The sequence below is a fragment of the Microcaecilia unicolor genome, chromosome 5 (genome assembly GCF_901765095.1).
Source record: "Microcaecilia unicolor chromosome 5, aMicUni1.1, whole genome shotgun sequence".
In the NCBI taxonomy this organism is placed as follows: Eukaryota; Metazoa; Chordata; class Amphibia; order Gymnophiona; family Siphonopidae; genus Microcaecilia; species Microcaecilia unicolor.
This window is the reverse complement of record NC_044035.1, coordinates 255,929,484-255,943,986: the sequence shown is the minus strand read 5'-3', so window position 1 is coordinate 255,943,986 and position 14,503 is coordinate 255,929,484. Positions and strand designations below refer to the sequence as shown.

Sequence of the window (14,503 nt, the reverse complement as noted above, 5' to 3'; positions counted from 1 at the left end):
TATTGAGGATACCGTGTATGAAACAAATGCCCGACACAGGCCGTGTTTCGCCCAACAATAGGGCTGCGTCGGGGTGGATGACGCCAGATAGACAATGAATAGCCTGTACACCTGTACACCATTCTGCCAGCTCTGACCTACTGCTCATCTCAGTACCAGGGAGACTCGTTGCCAGTGGGGCACAACCTCTGATCTACAGTTAACTGTAAGTAAGCGTGCTTATTCCAATAAAGGACATTTTCGGAGAGATTAGTTTTCAGGTGTCAACTGGTGTGCCAATGTTATATAGCAGCAACAAGTCCTAGAGGCCTGCATGTATGCAGGTCCCTGGAGCACTTTTAGTGGGTACCTCAGTGCACTTCAGCCACTTGGACCCAGGCCCATCCCCCCCTACCTGTAACACTTGTGCTGGTAAATGGGAGGTCTCCAAAACCCACTGTACCCACATGTAGGTGCCTCCTTCACCCCTAAGAGCTATGCTAGTGTTGTACATTTGTGGCTAGTGAGTTTTGGGGGAGGGGGGTTGGGTGCTCAGCACCCGTGATAAGGGAGCAATGCATGTGGAAGCGTTGTCTGAAGTCCACCGCACTGATCTAGGGTGCCCAGCTGGTGTCCTGGCATGTCAGGGGGGAGAGTGTACTACGAATCGTGGCCCCTCCCACGACCAAATGGCTCGGATTAGGACATTTTTGAGCTGGGCGTTTTTAGTTTCCATTATCGCTAAAAAATACAAACGCCCAGCTGAAAAATGTCCTAATCTGAGCCAATCCGAAAATACGGTCTGTCCCGCCTCTTCACGTACCCGTTTTTGGACATAGACGCCCATGGAGATAGGCGTTTGCGTTCAACTGTGCCCCTCCACGTCTCACACTGTATCACATTCACTCTCTATATGTCACACAGTCACTCACACACACTCTCGGTCTCATACACTCTCTTGGTCTCACAGAGAGTCTGTGTATCGCACACATACTCTCTCACACTCTGTCTCACACACACTCTCTCACACACAGTGTATCTGTGTGAAACACACTCTCTCACACTCACTGTGTCTCACATACTCATTCAAACAAACACACTGTCATCCTCACACACATACTCTCTCACAGACACACTCGCAGCCAGACTCACTCTCTGTCACACACACACACTCGCACACACACTCGCTCTCTCTCACACAGTCACTCCCACACACACTCTCACAAACATACACACTCCGAGACCAATCTTGCTAGCGCCTGTTTCATTCGTGTCAGAAACGGGCCTTATTTACTAGTCTTTAATAAAATAGCTTTACTAATGCCTAAGCCTTGTGCCCTTTCCTCTCAGTGTTTATAATTTGGACTATTGCCCTCTAATAAAGCATTGTTACTGTGTTTAGTCCCCACAGGCCTCAGTCCACCTCTCTACATTGCACTGCACCTACTATACCACTCCAGGGACCTGCTTGCTGCTCTAACAGAATTGGCTATACATCTGAAGCTGTTATAGAGGCTGATATGTACTGTTTTTATTCATGTCTTTGGGGGTTGGGAGGGGGTCAGTGACCACTGGGGGAGTAAGGAGGGTTTATCCCTGATTCCACCAGTAGTCATCTGGTCATTTAGGCCACCTTTTTGTGCCTTATTCATTCTAAAAACAGGTCTAGACTAAAATGTTGAAGTTGTAGCCCTAGATGTTTTCGTTTTTGTTCCATTATGCTTACAAAACATCCAAGTGTTAGGAATGCCCTAAACTAACCCTAATTCTGCCCCCAACATGCCCCCTTGTGATTTGGTCGCACTGCAGAAAAATCGCATAGATAAACGTCTGCAAAACAGGTTTCGAAAATATAAATTTGAATGTTTTGTGAAGAAATTTGATGAAATGCAGCTTTATGACACTTTTTCGACGTTTTTCTCTTTTGAAAATGAGCCCCAAAATCTTTTATATGTACAGTAGTAACACAAACCTTTAACCAATCATTAAAAAATTGCTTGGGTATATACTTTAATTGATTTTCTTACTAGCACAAGTTTCAGGAGATCAGCTGCATGGATCTTTTCCTCTTCACTTCTGGGGTCTTTCATGCATATCTCTTTTTGCTCTCTCTCAAGTTTCAAGGAGCTGGCCATGTATTTCTTGTAAAAGAGAGCGGGACAAATGATAACATTTTGCAATTATACAATGGCTACTTGGTTTCCTTCCAATTATATAAAAAAATATCATGTCAATATTCAGTTACTGAAGATGCCCAGTTGTTTATGCAGGCACCAGCAATCCCAGCTCATCCCCTGGACTGCCCTGACACTAACTGGCTATTGCCACGCCAGATTTTCAGCATCACTGTATGGTTAGCTGCTGCTCAATATCCAAGGATGGCCCACTCACCATGGTTTAACTAGGCAGAAACCTCTCATGCCTGGTTAAATCATTCTGAATATCAACCCCTATAACTCCACCAACAAGATCCTCCCAGGTACTGTGCTGTACAAAGACCACTACTCTGAGAAGCCTCAAAAGCCTTTTATTTTTGATCTCTCTTCTAGTTTGAACTTTTGCAGCAGATACAGCAGTATACACAAAGTCAGGATGAATGAATGTCAATAGATGGTGAACAGGAGCAAAGTCTGAAGATTTCATGACTGACATTCCTTGTCACAACTTTCAGATTTGTGCTAAATCATTTTTCTTTCAATGGTTATTTTCAGAATTAGAATGTAGTTTTACAACTGGATAATGGGTTAGCATTCAAAAATATTTAGGAGTCTATTTATCAAGTTCTGCTTAGATTTTGGACTTCAAGTGTTGGGAGTGTTCTCAGCATTTTGAGAAAAGCATTCATTCAGCTAACATGGTCACTATTATTTATTTATTTATTAACCACATTTAATGGCACAGCTGATAATGCAGAATGCAGTTAGATATACAGTGGGGGAAATAAGTATTTGATCCCTTGCTGATTTTGTAAGTTTGCCCACTGACAAAGACATGAGCAGCCCATAATTGAAGGGTAGGTTATTGGTAACAGTGAGAGATAGCACATCACAAATTAAATCCGGAAAATCACATTGTGGAAAGTATATGAATTTATTTGCATTCTGCAGAGGGAAATAAGTATTTGATCCCCCACCAACCAGTAAGAGATCTGGCCCCTACAGACCAGGTAGATGCTCCAAATCAACTCGTTACCTGCATGACAGACAGCTGTCGGCAATGGTCACCTGTATGAAAGACACCTGTCCACAGACTCAGTGAATCAGTCAGACTCTAACCTCTACAAAATGGCCAAGAGCAAGGAGCTGTCTAAGGATGTCAGGGACAAGATCATACACCTGCACAAGGCTGGAATGGGCTACAAAACCATCAGTAAGACGCTGGGCGAGAAGGAGACAACTGTTGGTGCCATAGTAAGAAAATGGAAGAAGTACAAAATGACTGTCAATCGACAAAGATCTGGGGCTCCACGCAAAATCTCACCTCGTGGGGTATCCTTGATCATGAGGAAGGTTAGAAATCAGCCTACAACTACAAGGGGGGAACTTGTCAATGATCTCAAGGCAGCTGGGACCACTGTCACCACAAAAACCATTGGTAACACATTACGACATAACGGATTGCAATCCTTCAGTGCCCGCAAGGTCCCCCTGCTCCGGAAGGCACATGTGACGGCCCGTCTGAAGTTTGCCAGTGAACACCTGGATGATGCCGAGAGTGATTGGGAGAAGGTGCTGTGGTCAGATGAGACAAAAATTGAGCTCTTTGGCATGAACTCAACTCGCCGTGTTTGGAGGAAGAGAAATGCTGCCTATGACCCAAAGAACACCGTCCCCACTGTCAAGCATGGAGGTGGAAATGTTATGTTTTGGGGGTGTTTCTCTGCTAAGGGCACAGGACTACTTCACCGCATCAATGGGAGAATGGATGGGGCCATGTACCGTACAATTCTGAGTGACAACCTCCTTCCCTCCGCCAGGGCCTTAAAAATGGGTCGTGGCTGGGTCTTCCAGCACGACAATGACCCAAAACATACAGCCAAGGCAACAAAGGAGTGGCTCAGGAAGAAGCACATTAGGGTCATGGAGTGGCCTAGCCAGTCACCAGACCTTAATCCCATTGAAAACTTATGGAGGGAGCTGAAGCTGCGAGTTGCCAAGCAACAGCCCAGAACTCTTAATGATTTAGAGATGATCTGCAAAGAGGAGTGGACCAAAATTCCTCCTGACATGTGTGCAAACCTCATCATCAACTACAGAAGACGTCTGACCGCTGTGCTTGCCAACAAGGGTTTTGCCACCAAGTATTAGGTCTTGTTTGCCAGAGGGATTAAATACTTATTTCCCTCTGCAGAATGCAAATAAATTCATATACTTTCCACAATGTGATTTTCCGGATTTAATTTGTGATGTGCTATCTCTCACTGTTACCAATAACCTACCCTTCAATTATGGGCTGCTCATGTCTTTGTCAGTGGGCAAACTTACAAAATCAGCAAGGGATCAAATACTTATTTCCCCCACTGTAGCTTCAGAGGTATAGCTAACTGCACCACATTATCTGCCACATTAAAAGTTAATGCATAGTAACAACTTCTGCATTAACCTCAAGGTGCAGTCCTTGTCCATGCCCATGCTCCTTAATGGGAATTTCTGCATTAGGGAGGTATAGCAATGTGAGTGAGGGTTGGGTGCAGTCCTAACATACACAGCCACTCGGAGGGTTGAAGATAAAAGAAAAACACCTTATTAATATTGAAAAGGTTACAGCCTATTAATTTCACAGGCTTGATGAAATGAGAACAAAAAGCAGTCTTGATTCAAGGATAATCTCCCTGTGGCCTATCCCTGACAGGTCACAGTATGTACTAGTCTTTGTCTTAAAAACCAGGCCTGGCTCTGGCCTAGCCTCCAGGATTATAATTTCCACAAGGTTCCAAGATACACCTTGGTGTACCTGAATCAAGCTTCTGCTGCTTACACATATTTGGTAAAGGCATATACTGGAAGGCAGCTCTTGTCTTCCCTGGACCTCTCTGGCTTAGCTGTGCTGTGGAATTTTATCTTGCCTGGACCACACCCTTGCTGCTCTGCCCTCACTGAGCCACACCCTCTCTGCTTTATATTGCAGGGTTTAATATGGCTTTATGAAGGAATGCTATTAAGGGGGATCAGTAACTTTCTATACATTCTCTCACAGGGAGTAATTCTATAACTAGGCACCCATAAATAGGGTGTCTGGTAGGAGTCTATCCTATTAAAGAATGTAGGTGCTTACTTTTTTTTTATAGGATACTACAGGAACAGTGAAAATATGTGGTTGTAAGTTAGGGGCAAGCACTTATGCCAGCCACAGTTCCAGAAATATGCACATAACTTATAGTATTCTATATGTTACGCAAGTGTGAATCTTGTCCACACTCTGTCCAGACTGCCTATCCAGTTTATAATCGAAAGAGAAAAACGCCTATATTTCGACCCAAATCGGGAGATGGGCGTTTTTCTCGCAAAGGCGCCCAAATCAGTATAATCGAAAGCCGATTTTGGGCGTTTCCAACTGCACTCCATCGCGGAAACGAATAAAGTTGATGGGGGCATGTTGGAGGCGTGGTGGAGGCGGGACTGGGGCGTGGTTATCAGCCGAGGAGAGATGGCGTCTTTAGCTGATAATCGAAAAAAAAGGCGTTTTTACCTCGATTTTGGGTCACTTTTTTGGACCCTTTTTTTCACGAACAAGTCCCAAAAAAGTGCCCCAACTGCCCAAATGACCACTGGACGGAATCGAGGATGACCTCCCCGGACTCCCCCAGTGGTCACTAACCCCCTCCCACAAAAAAAACCCCACTTTAAAAACTTTTTTTCCAGCCTCTATGCCAGCCTCAAATGACAGCAGAATATGTTCGATCCTGTCACAGCCTTTCCCTGGGTCAGATGTGGCTCTCGGGTGCACTACAGGGTCACATCAGCATTGCATTGTGGTGGGTGTAGGGTATTGGGCTCCGTGATTTCATTAGCTTCTGTTACAGTCTCACGATGTTGGTAGTTGGTAGGCTCTTCTCCCATGGTGCTTTTCCTCGTCTACTGGGTCAGAGTGTGCCCTGTTGTGTTTCCGGTAGTCCATGAGGTAGTGGCCATTTTTGTAAGCCAGTTTTAGATCCCTTCCATGTGTTAGCCACGTTAGAGAACTTAGTTCTTACCTTGAATGTGGCTGAAAGAGGGCATGGTACAACATTCTGCCAGCTCTGACCTGCTATAATCTCACTACCAGGGAGACTCGTTGCCAGTGGTGGGGCACAACCTCTGATCTGAAGTTAACTGTGAGTAAGCGTGCTTATTCCAATAAAGGATGTTTTTGGAGAGATTAGTCTTCAGGTGTAAACTGGTGTGCCAATGTTATACAGCAATAACAAGTCCTAGAGGCCTGCGTGTATGCAGGTCCCTGGAGCACTTTTAGTGGGTACCGCAGTGCACTTCAGCCAGGTGGACCCAGGCCCCCCCCCCCCCACCTGTAACACTTGTGCTGGTAAATGGGAGGCCTCCAAAACCCACTGTACCCACATGTAGGTGCCCCCTTCACCCCTAAGAGCTATGGTAGTGTTGTACATTTGTGGGTAGTGGGTTTTGGGGGAGGGGTTGGGAGCTCAGCACCCGTGGTAAGGGAGCTATGCATGTGGGAGCTTTTTCTGAAGTCCACCGCACTGACCTAGGGTGCCCAGTTGGTGTCCTGGCATGTCAGGGGGGAGAGTGTACTACGAATCGTGGCCCCTCCCACGACCAAATGGCTCGGATTAGGACGTTTTTGAGCTGGGCGTTTTTAGTTTCCATTATCACTAAAAAAATAAAACTCCCAGCTCAAAAACGTCCATTTTTTCGAAAATACGGTTCGGCCCGCCCCTTCACGGACCTGTTCTCGGAGATAAACGCCCATGGAGATAGGCGTTTCCGTTCGATTATGCCCCTCCACGTGTATGCCCACCTGTAAAATATGCATTACGTGTACATGTGTATTTACAGAATAGCAATTAGGTGGAATGCTGTCATTTACGCATTTACACATATGCATGTATATGCCATTAGTCTAAAGAATTATGTGCTTGATTAGTACCTGTTAGTGTGTACTTTATAGAATTGCCCTCCACGTGTCTAACATGTCAATCAGAGAACAGTAACAGTTAATGCAGCACTGCACTGGTGGCATGCATTCAAAGTTGTGTTCAATATCTAATGTAGCTTAGTAAACAGGCCCCTTAGTGCTGGGAAGACAATTTTGAAATCCTTTTCTGCAGGAGAAACAGTGTCTTAACTGTGAAAAAGGGTTAAGAGAAAATTGGTCACTTTCCTTGTGTATTTCAGTTTTTTTTAATTGTTTTTGCTGGAGGTGCACTCTCAAAGTTAAAATATAGGTGTACCTTTAATTTGAAAACTCCTGCAAAATCTGTAAGTAAAAAGTACCTAGGACTTCACAACAATTTGGGCAGCAAGAAAATTGCCCTCTTAAGAAAAATCTTAGAGACCCCTTGCATCAATTGCCATGTTTTGCATTTTTTGTGTGTGTAGTTTTCTTACCAGGAGAGAAAGCTGAAGCTGCCTTCTGAGCTCTTGGCTTACTGGCTCATACTGGATCAACTGACGGACCTGAAGCACATTGGGACACTTCAACACAGGGACTGGATTAGCAGGCATGTACTCAGATCTGATGTAGAGGCCCTTCCCTGCTGTAGACCCAAATGGAGGGCCCATAGTCTTTCTCTAAAAATAATTTAAGTGATAACAGTCAGATGTGAGATTCCTGAAAATACTATTTCCATTGCACCAAGCAGTATTTATAATACAGGAAAACATTACTTTTGAGTTATATAAGTAATATCATATTTTTTTATTCTTAATTTTTTAAACTTTATTAGAGGAGTGTGGTAGCCGTGTTAGTCCACTCTTAAGGTTATCAATAGAAATCAAACAAAACAAAACATGGAAAAGAAAATAAGATGATACCTTTTTTATTGGACATAACTTAATACATTTCTTGATTAGCTTTCGAAGGTTGCCCTTCTTCATCAGATCGGAAATAAGCAAATGTGCTAGCTGACAGTGTATATAAGTGAAAACATTCAAGCATTACTATGACAGTCTGACAGGGTGGGAGGATGGGGGTGGGTTCGAGGTATGCATGGGGACATCAAAGCATATCATTGATATTCTAACAGGATGGGTGTGGATAATTGAGGGGTGGGGTGATCAACAGAGAAATACAGCTTTATGGTTTATAATGGGCTAGGAACCCCAGATCCTTGTTAAGTCCTTTCTGTTGGGTGTTAAAATATTCAATCATTCTGACTTCAAAGGTCTTACGTTCTTGTATGGTTTTAAAGTTACCTTTCAGGATTCTCACTGTGAAGTCACTGGTACAGTGTCCTGGTCCTGTAAAATGTTGACCAACATAAAGGGATCTTTCACTTGCTCATCCTCCAATGTGGTATATATCATTCAGTGTAAAAAATGTAACGAAGGATGCTATATTGGAGAAACAGGCCAGATGCTTAAGACAAGATTCAATTTACATAGACATCACATGAACAATACTGGTGCCAGTAGGGTTCCCACGCCTGTTGGTCAACATTTTACAGGACCAGGACACTGTACCAGTGACTTCACAGTGAGAATCCTGAAAGGTAACTTTAAAACCATACAAGAACGTAAGACCTTTGAAGTCAGAATGATTGAATATTTTAACACCCAACAGAAAGGACTTAACAAGGATCTGGGGTTCCTAGCCCATTATAAACCATAAAGCTGTATTTCTCTGTTGATCACCCCACCCCTCAATTATCCACACCCATCCTGTTAGAATATGAATGATATGCTTTGATGTCCCCATGCATACCTCGTACCCACCCCCATCCTCTCACCCTGTCAGACTGTCATAGTAATGCTTGAATGTTTTCACTTATATACACTGTCAGCTAGCACATTTGCTTATTTCCGATCTGACGAAGAAGGGCAACCTTCGAAAGCTAATCAAGAAATGTATTAAGTTATGTCCAATAAAAAAGGTATCATCTTATTTTCTTTTCCATGTTTTATTTTGTTTGATTTCTATTGTTAAACTTTATTGAAATTTTATAATTATTATATTCAAGATACAACTTGAAACAGAAAACTAAATGGTATAACATGAAATAAAGTGTAAAACAAATACTAAAGAAACAGAGGATGACTCACGATTTCCACATATAGAGAACAGGAGATCTTTATTGAAGCATCCAATCAAGACCCGACACAGGGCTGTGTTTTGGCGGTCAATCCGCTTGCATCAGGGGGTCTCATACAAACACTGCTAGAGAGCAATGCACTGTGTAAGGTTCTGGAATGGGATATATCACAAAAAGTAACAGAAATAACTGAAGCACTCTGTCAGAGCAGACAGCACAAACACACTGCAGATTACAGCACTGTTGTGATCAGGCACTGTCCTGTAAGGGGTCCATTTACTACGCTGTGGTAAAAGGGGGCCTATGTTAGCATCAGCACGTATTTTTGATTTTACTAAGCAGAGGGTAAAAGGCTGTCCATTTTTGGGAATTAGAACCACTTACCACCACCCATTGAGATGGTGGAAAGGGCTCCCGTGCAAACCTGGCAGTAACTGGGCAGCAATTACTGCCAGTTAAGTTCTGGCACTACAAAAATAGGGCATATTTTTGTGGTGCCAGAAATGGGGTGCACTAGGGGTGGGAACTACCGTGGGCTCCTGCGGTAGCCTGGCAGTAGTTCTGGATTGGAGCGTGGTAAGCCCATGGTGGGCTTATTGCTGTTTAGTAAAAGGGCCCCTAAGAGTGTTTGCATGAGATCCCCGACACAGGCAGACTGACTGCCGAAACACGGCCCCGTGTCGGGTTTTGATTTGGTGCTTCAATAAAGATCTCCTGTTCTCCATTCATTTGTGGAAGTCATGAGTCATCCTCTGCTTCTTTGGTATTTGTTTTGGATTTGCGTAGAGGTTTTCTCCTGCTTTCCTATGAAATAAACTGTTAAATCTAGCTAGGTAAATGAAGAATTTCTTTAAAAAAATTGTACCATTTATATCAAGTCCTCAATAAGGGAGTCCCTTTCTTGCAATATCTGCAGCAGTAACCTGAAAGCGAATGCTACATACCTGTAGAAGGTATTCTCCGAGGACAGCAGGCTGATTGTTCTCACTGATGGGTGACGTCCACGGCAGCCCCTCCAATCGGAATCTTCACTAGCAAAAGCCTTTGCTAGCCCTCGCGCGCCGATGCGCACCGCGCATGCGCGGCCGTCTTCCCGCCCGAAACCGGCTCGTGCCGGCCAGTCTCATATGTAGCAAGACAAAGAGAAGGGAAGACACAACTCCAAAAGGGGAGGCGGGCGGGTTTGTGAGAACAATCAGCCTGCTGTCCTCGGAGAATACCTTCTACAGGTATGTAGCATTCGCTTTCTCCGAGGACAAGCAGGCTGTGTAGGACAAGAGCGAGGATCTAGGGCCTTGCTGTCACACCAGACGGCAAACCTCCTCCATAGAAAGAAGTAACTCCTCTTAGTGGAATCTTTCCTGGAAGCAAGCAAGATGCGGGAGACACCCTCTGACAGACCCAAAGAGGCAAAGTCTACGCTCTCAACATCCAGGCCGTGAGAGCCAGAGACCGGAGGTTGGGATGCAGAAGTGCCCCTTCGTCCTGTGTGATGAGGGTCGGAAAACACTCCAATCTCCACGGTTCTTCGGAGGACAACTCCAGAAGAAGAGGGAACCAGATCTGACGCGGCCAAAAAGGAGCAATCAGAATCATGGTGCCTCGGTCTTGCTTGAGTTTCAACAAAGTCTTCCCCACCAGAGGTATGGGAGGATAAGCATACAGCAGACCCTCCCCCCAGTCCAGGAGGAAGGCATCCGATGCCAGTCTGCCGTGGGCCTGAAGCCTGGAACAGAACTGAGGGACTTTGTGGTTGGCTCGAGATGCGAAGAGATCTACCAAGGGGGTGCCCCACACCTGGAAGATCTGTCGCACTACACGGGAATTGAGCGACCACTCGTGAGGTTGCATAATCCTGCTCAACCTGTCGGCCAGACTGTTGTTTACGCCTGCCAGATATGTGGCTTGGAGCACCATGCCGTGACGGCGAGCCCAGAGCCACATGCTGACGGCTTCCTGACACAGGGGGCGAGATCCGGTGCCCCCCTGCTTGTTGATGTAATACATGGCAACCTGGTTGTCTGTCTGAATTTGGATAATTTGGTGGGACAGCCGATCTCTGAAAGCCTTCAAAGCGTTCCAGACCGCTCGTAACTCCAGGAGATTGATCTGCAGATCGCGTTCCTGGAGGGACCAGCTTCCTTGGGTGTGAAGCCCATCGACATGAGCTCCCCACCCCAGGAGAGACGCATCCGTAGTCAGCACTTTTTGTGGCTGAGGAATTTGGAAAGGACGTCCCAGAGTCAAATTGGACCAAATCGTCCACCAATACAGGGATTTGAGAAAACTCGTGGACAGGTGAATCACGTCTTCTAGATCCCCAGCAGCCTGAAATCACTGGGAAGCTAGGGTCCATTGAGCAGATCTCATGTGAAGGCGGGCCATGGGAGTCACATGAACTGTGGAGGCCATGTGGCACAGCAATCTCAACATCTGCCGAGCTGTGATCTGCTGGGATGCTCGCAACCGCGAGACGAGGGACAACAAGTTGTTGGCTCTCGCCTCTTGGAGATAGGCACGAGCCGTCCGAGAATCCAGCAGAGCTCCTATGAATTCGAGTCTCTGCACTGGGAGAAGATGGGACTTTGGATAATTTATCACAAACCCCAGTAGCTCCAGGAGGCGAATAGTCATCTGCATGGACTGTAGAGCTCCTGCCTCGGATGTGTTCTTCACCAGCCAATTGTCGAGATATGGGAACACGTGCACCCCCAGCCTGCGAAGTGCCGCTGCTAATACAGCCAAGCACTTCGTGAACACTCTGGGCGCAGAGGCGAGCCCAAAGGGTAGCACACAGTACTGGAAGTGACATGTGCCCAGCTGAAATTGCAGATACTGTCTGTGAGCTGGCAGTATCGGGATGTGCGTGTAGGCGTCCTTCAAGTCCAGAGAGCATAGCCAATCGTTTTCCTGAATCATGGGGAGAAGGGTGCCCAGGGAAAGCATCCTGAACTTTTCTTTGACCAGATATTTGTTCAGGGCCCTTAGGTCTAGGATGGGATGCATCCCCCCTGTTTTCTTTTCCACAAGGAAGTACCTGGAATAGAATCCCAGCCCTTCCTGCCCGGATGGCACGGGCTCGACCGCATTGGCGCTGAGAAGGGCGGAGAGTTCCTCTGCAAGTACCTGCTTCTGTTGGAAGCTGTAAGACTGAGCTCCCGGTGGACAATTTGGAGGTTTGGAGGCCAAATTGAGGGTGTATCCTTGCCGGACTATTTGAAGAACCCACTGATCGGAGGTTATGAGAGGCCACCTTTGGTGAAAAGCTTTCAACCTCCCTCCGACTGGCAGGTCGCCCGGCACTGACACTTGGATGTCGGCTATGCTCTGCTGGAGCCAGTCAAAAGCTCGTCCCTTGCTTTTGCTGGGGAGCCGAGGGGCCTTGCTGAGGCGCACGCTGCTGACGAGAGCGAGCGCGCTGGGGCTTAGCCTGGGCCGCAGGCTGTCGAGAAGGAGGATTGTACCTACGCTTACCAGAAGAGTAGGGAACAGTCTTCCTTCCCCCCAAAAATCGTGTACCTGTAGAGGTAGAAGCTGAAGGCTGCCGACGGGAGAACTTGTCGAAAGTGGTATCCCGCTGGTGGAGCTGCTCTACCACCTGCTCGACTTTCTCTCCAAAAATGTTATCCGCACGGCAAGGTGAGTCCGCAATCCGCTGCTGGATCCTATTCTCCAGGTCGGAGGCACGCAGCCATGAGAGTCTGCGCATCACCACACCTTGAGCAGCGGCCCTGGACGCAACATCAAAGGTGTCATACACCCCTCTGGCCAGGAATTTTCTGCATGCCTTCAGCTGCCTGACCACCTCCTGAAATGGCTTGGCTTGCTCAGGGGGGGAGCTTGTCCACCAAGCCCGCCAACTGCCGCACATTGTTCCGCATGTGTATGCTCTTGTAGAGCTGGTAAGACTGGATTTTGGCCACGAGCATAGAAGAATGGTAGGCAACTGAGTGCGCATCAGCTCTGGGTCCCCATGGATCCAGTACTGGGACTCGATCTTCTTGGGAATGTGGGGATTACTTAGTGGCTTGGTCCAGTTCGCCAGCAATGTCTTTTTGAGGACATGATGCATGGGAACTGTGGACGCTTCCTTAGGTGGAGAAGGATAGTCCAGGAGCTCAAACATTTCAGCCCTGGGCTCGTCCTCCACAACCACCGGGAAGGGGATGGCCGTAGACATCTCCCGGACAAAGGCCGCAAAAGACAGACTCTCGGGAGGAGAAAGCTGCCTTTAAGGGGAGGGAGTGGGATCAGAAGGAAGGCCCTCAGACTCCTCATCAGAGAAATATCTGATGTCCTCCTCCTCTTCCCACGAGGCCTCACCTTCGGTATCAGACACAAGTTCACAGACCTGTGTCTGAAGCCGTGCCCGGCTCGACTCCATGGAACCACGGCCACGGTGGGAGCGTCGAGACGTAGACTCCCTCGCCCGCACCGGCGAAGCTCCCTCCGCCGACGTCGTCGGGGAGCCTTCCTGGGAGGCGACCGCAGTCGGTACCGCATGTGGCACCGATGTCGGAGACCTCACCCCGGGCAAGGGGCCAGCCGGCGCCTCACTCGACGGTACCGGTGGCGCAAGCACCCCCGGTACCGGAGGGGAAGGACGCAACAGCTCTCCCAGAATCTCTGGGAGAACGGCCCGGAGACTCTCGTGCAGAGCGGCTGTGGAGAAAGACGTGGAAGCCGATGCAGGAGTCGATGTCAGAGTCTGTTCCGGGCGTGGAGGCTGTTCCGGGCTGTCCACAGTGGAGCACATCGACACCTCTTGAACAGAGGGTGAGCGGTCCTCTCGGTGCCGATGCCTACTGGGTGCCGACTCCCTCGGCGACCCAGAGCTCTCGGTGCCGATACGGGAGGGGGACCGGTGTCGATGCTTCTTCGACTTCTTGGAACGAAGCATGTCACCGGAGCTTCCCAGCACCGACGAGGAGGACGTAGAATCCAGCCATCGCTTCCTCGGGGCTGAGGCCGAAGAAGGTCGGTCTCGGGGGGGCTGTACCGCAGGAGCCCTCAAGGTAGGGGGAGACCCACCCGAAGGCTCACCGCCACCAGCAGGGGAATGGACAGCCCTCACCTGCACTCCAGTCGAAGCACCACCGTCCGACGACATCAGCAGAAGTGGAGGTCCCGGTACCACCGACGCCGACGCAGCCTTCCGATGTCTCAGCCCCGATGCAGAGGGTCGATGCCTCGATGCAGTAGCGGCCGAGGACGGAGGTCTGGACGCTGTCGACGTCGATGCACTCGATACTCCCGGTGCTGATGCCGACGAAGAGCCCGAGAACAAAACGTTCCACTAGGCCAATCTCACTACCTGAG

The 14,503-nt window shown here is 47.8% G+C and overlaps 1 protein-coding gene across 1 annotated transcript in view; it reads right to left on the bottom strand.

The window, feature by feature from the left end:
• The window catches only part of SPAG17 (sperm associated antigen 17), a 994,731-nt gene that overhangs the window by 173,604 nt on the left and 806,624 nt on the right, over positions 1-14,503 (bottom strand). Inside the window, exons 35-36 of the mRNA XM_030205033.1 lie at positions 7,542-7,724; positions 2,007-2,120 (exon numbers count right to left, since the gene is read on the bottom strand). Of these exons, the coding sequence (XP_030060893.1) occupies positions 2,007-2,120; positions 7,542-7,724 (297 nt within the window). The remainder of the gene's footprint in view (positions 1-2,006; positions 2,121-7,541; positions 7,725-14,503) is intronic.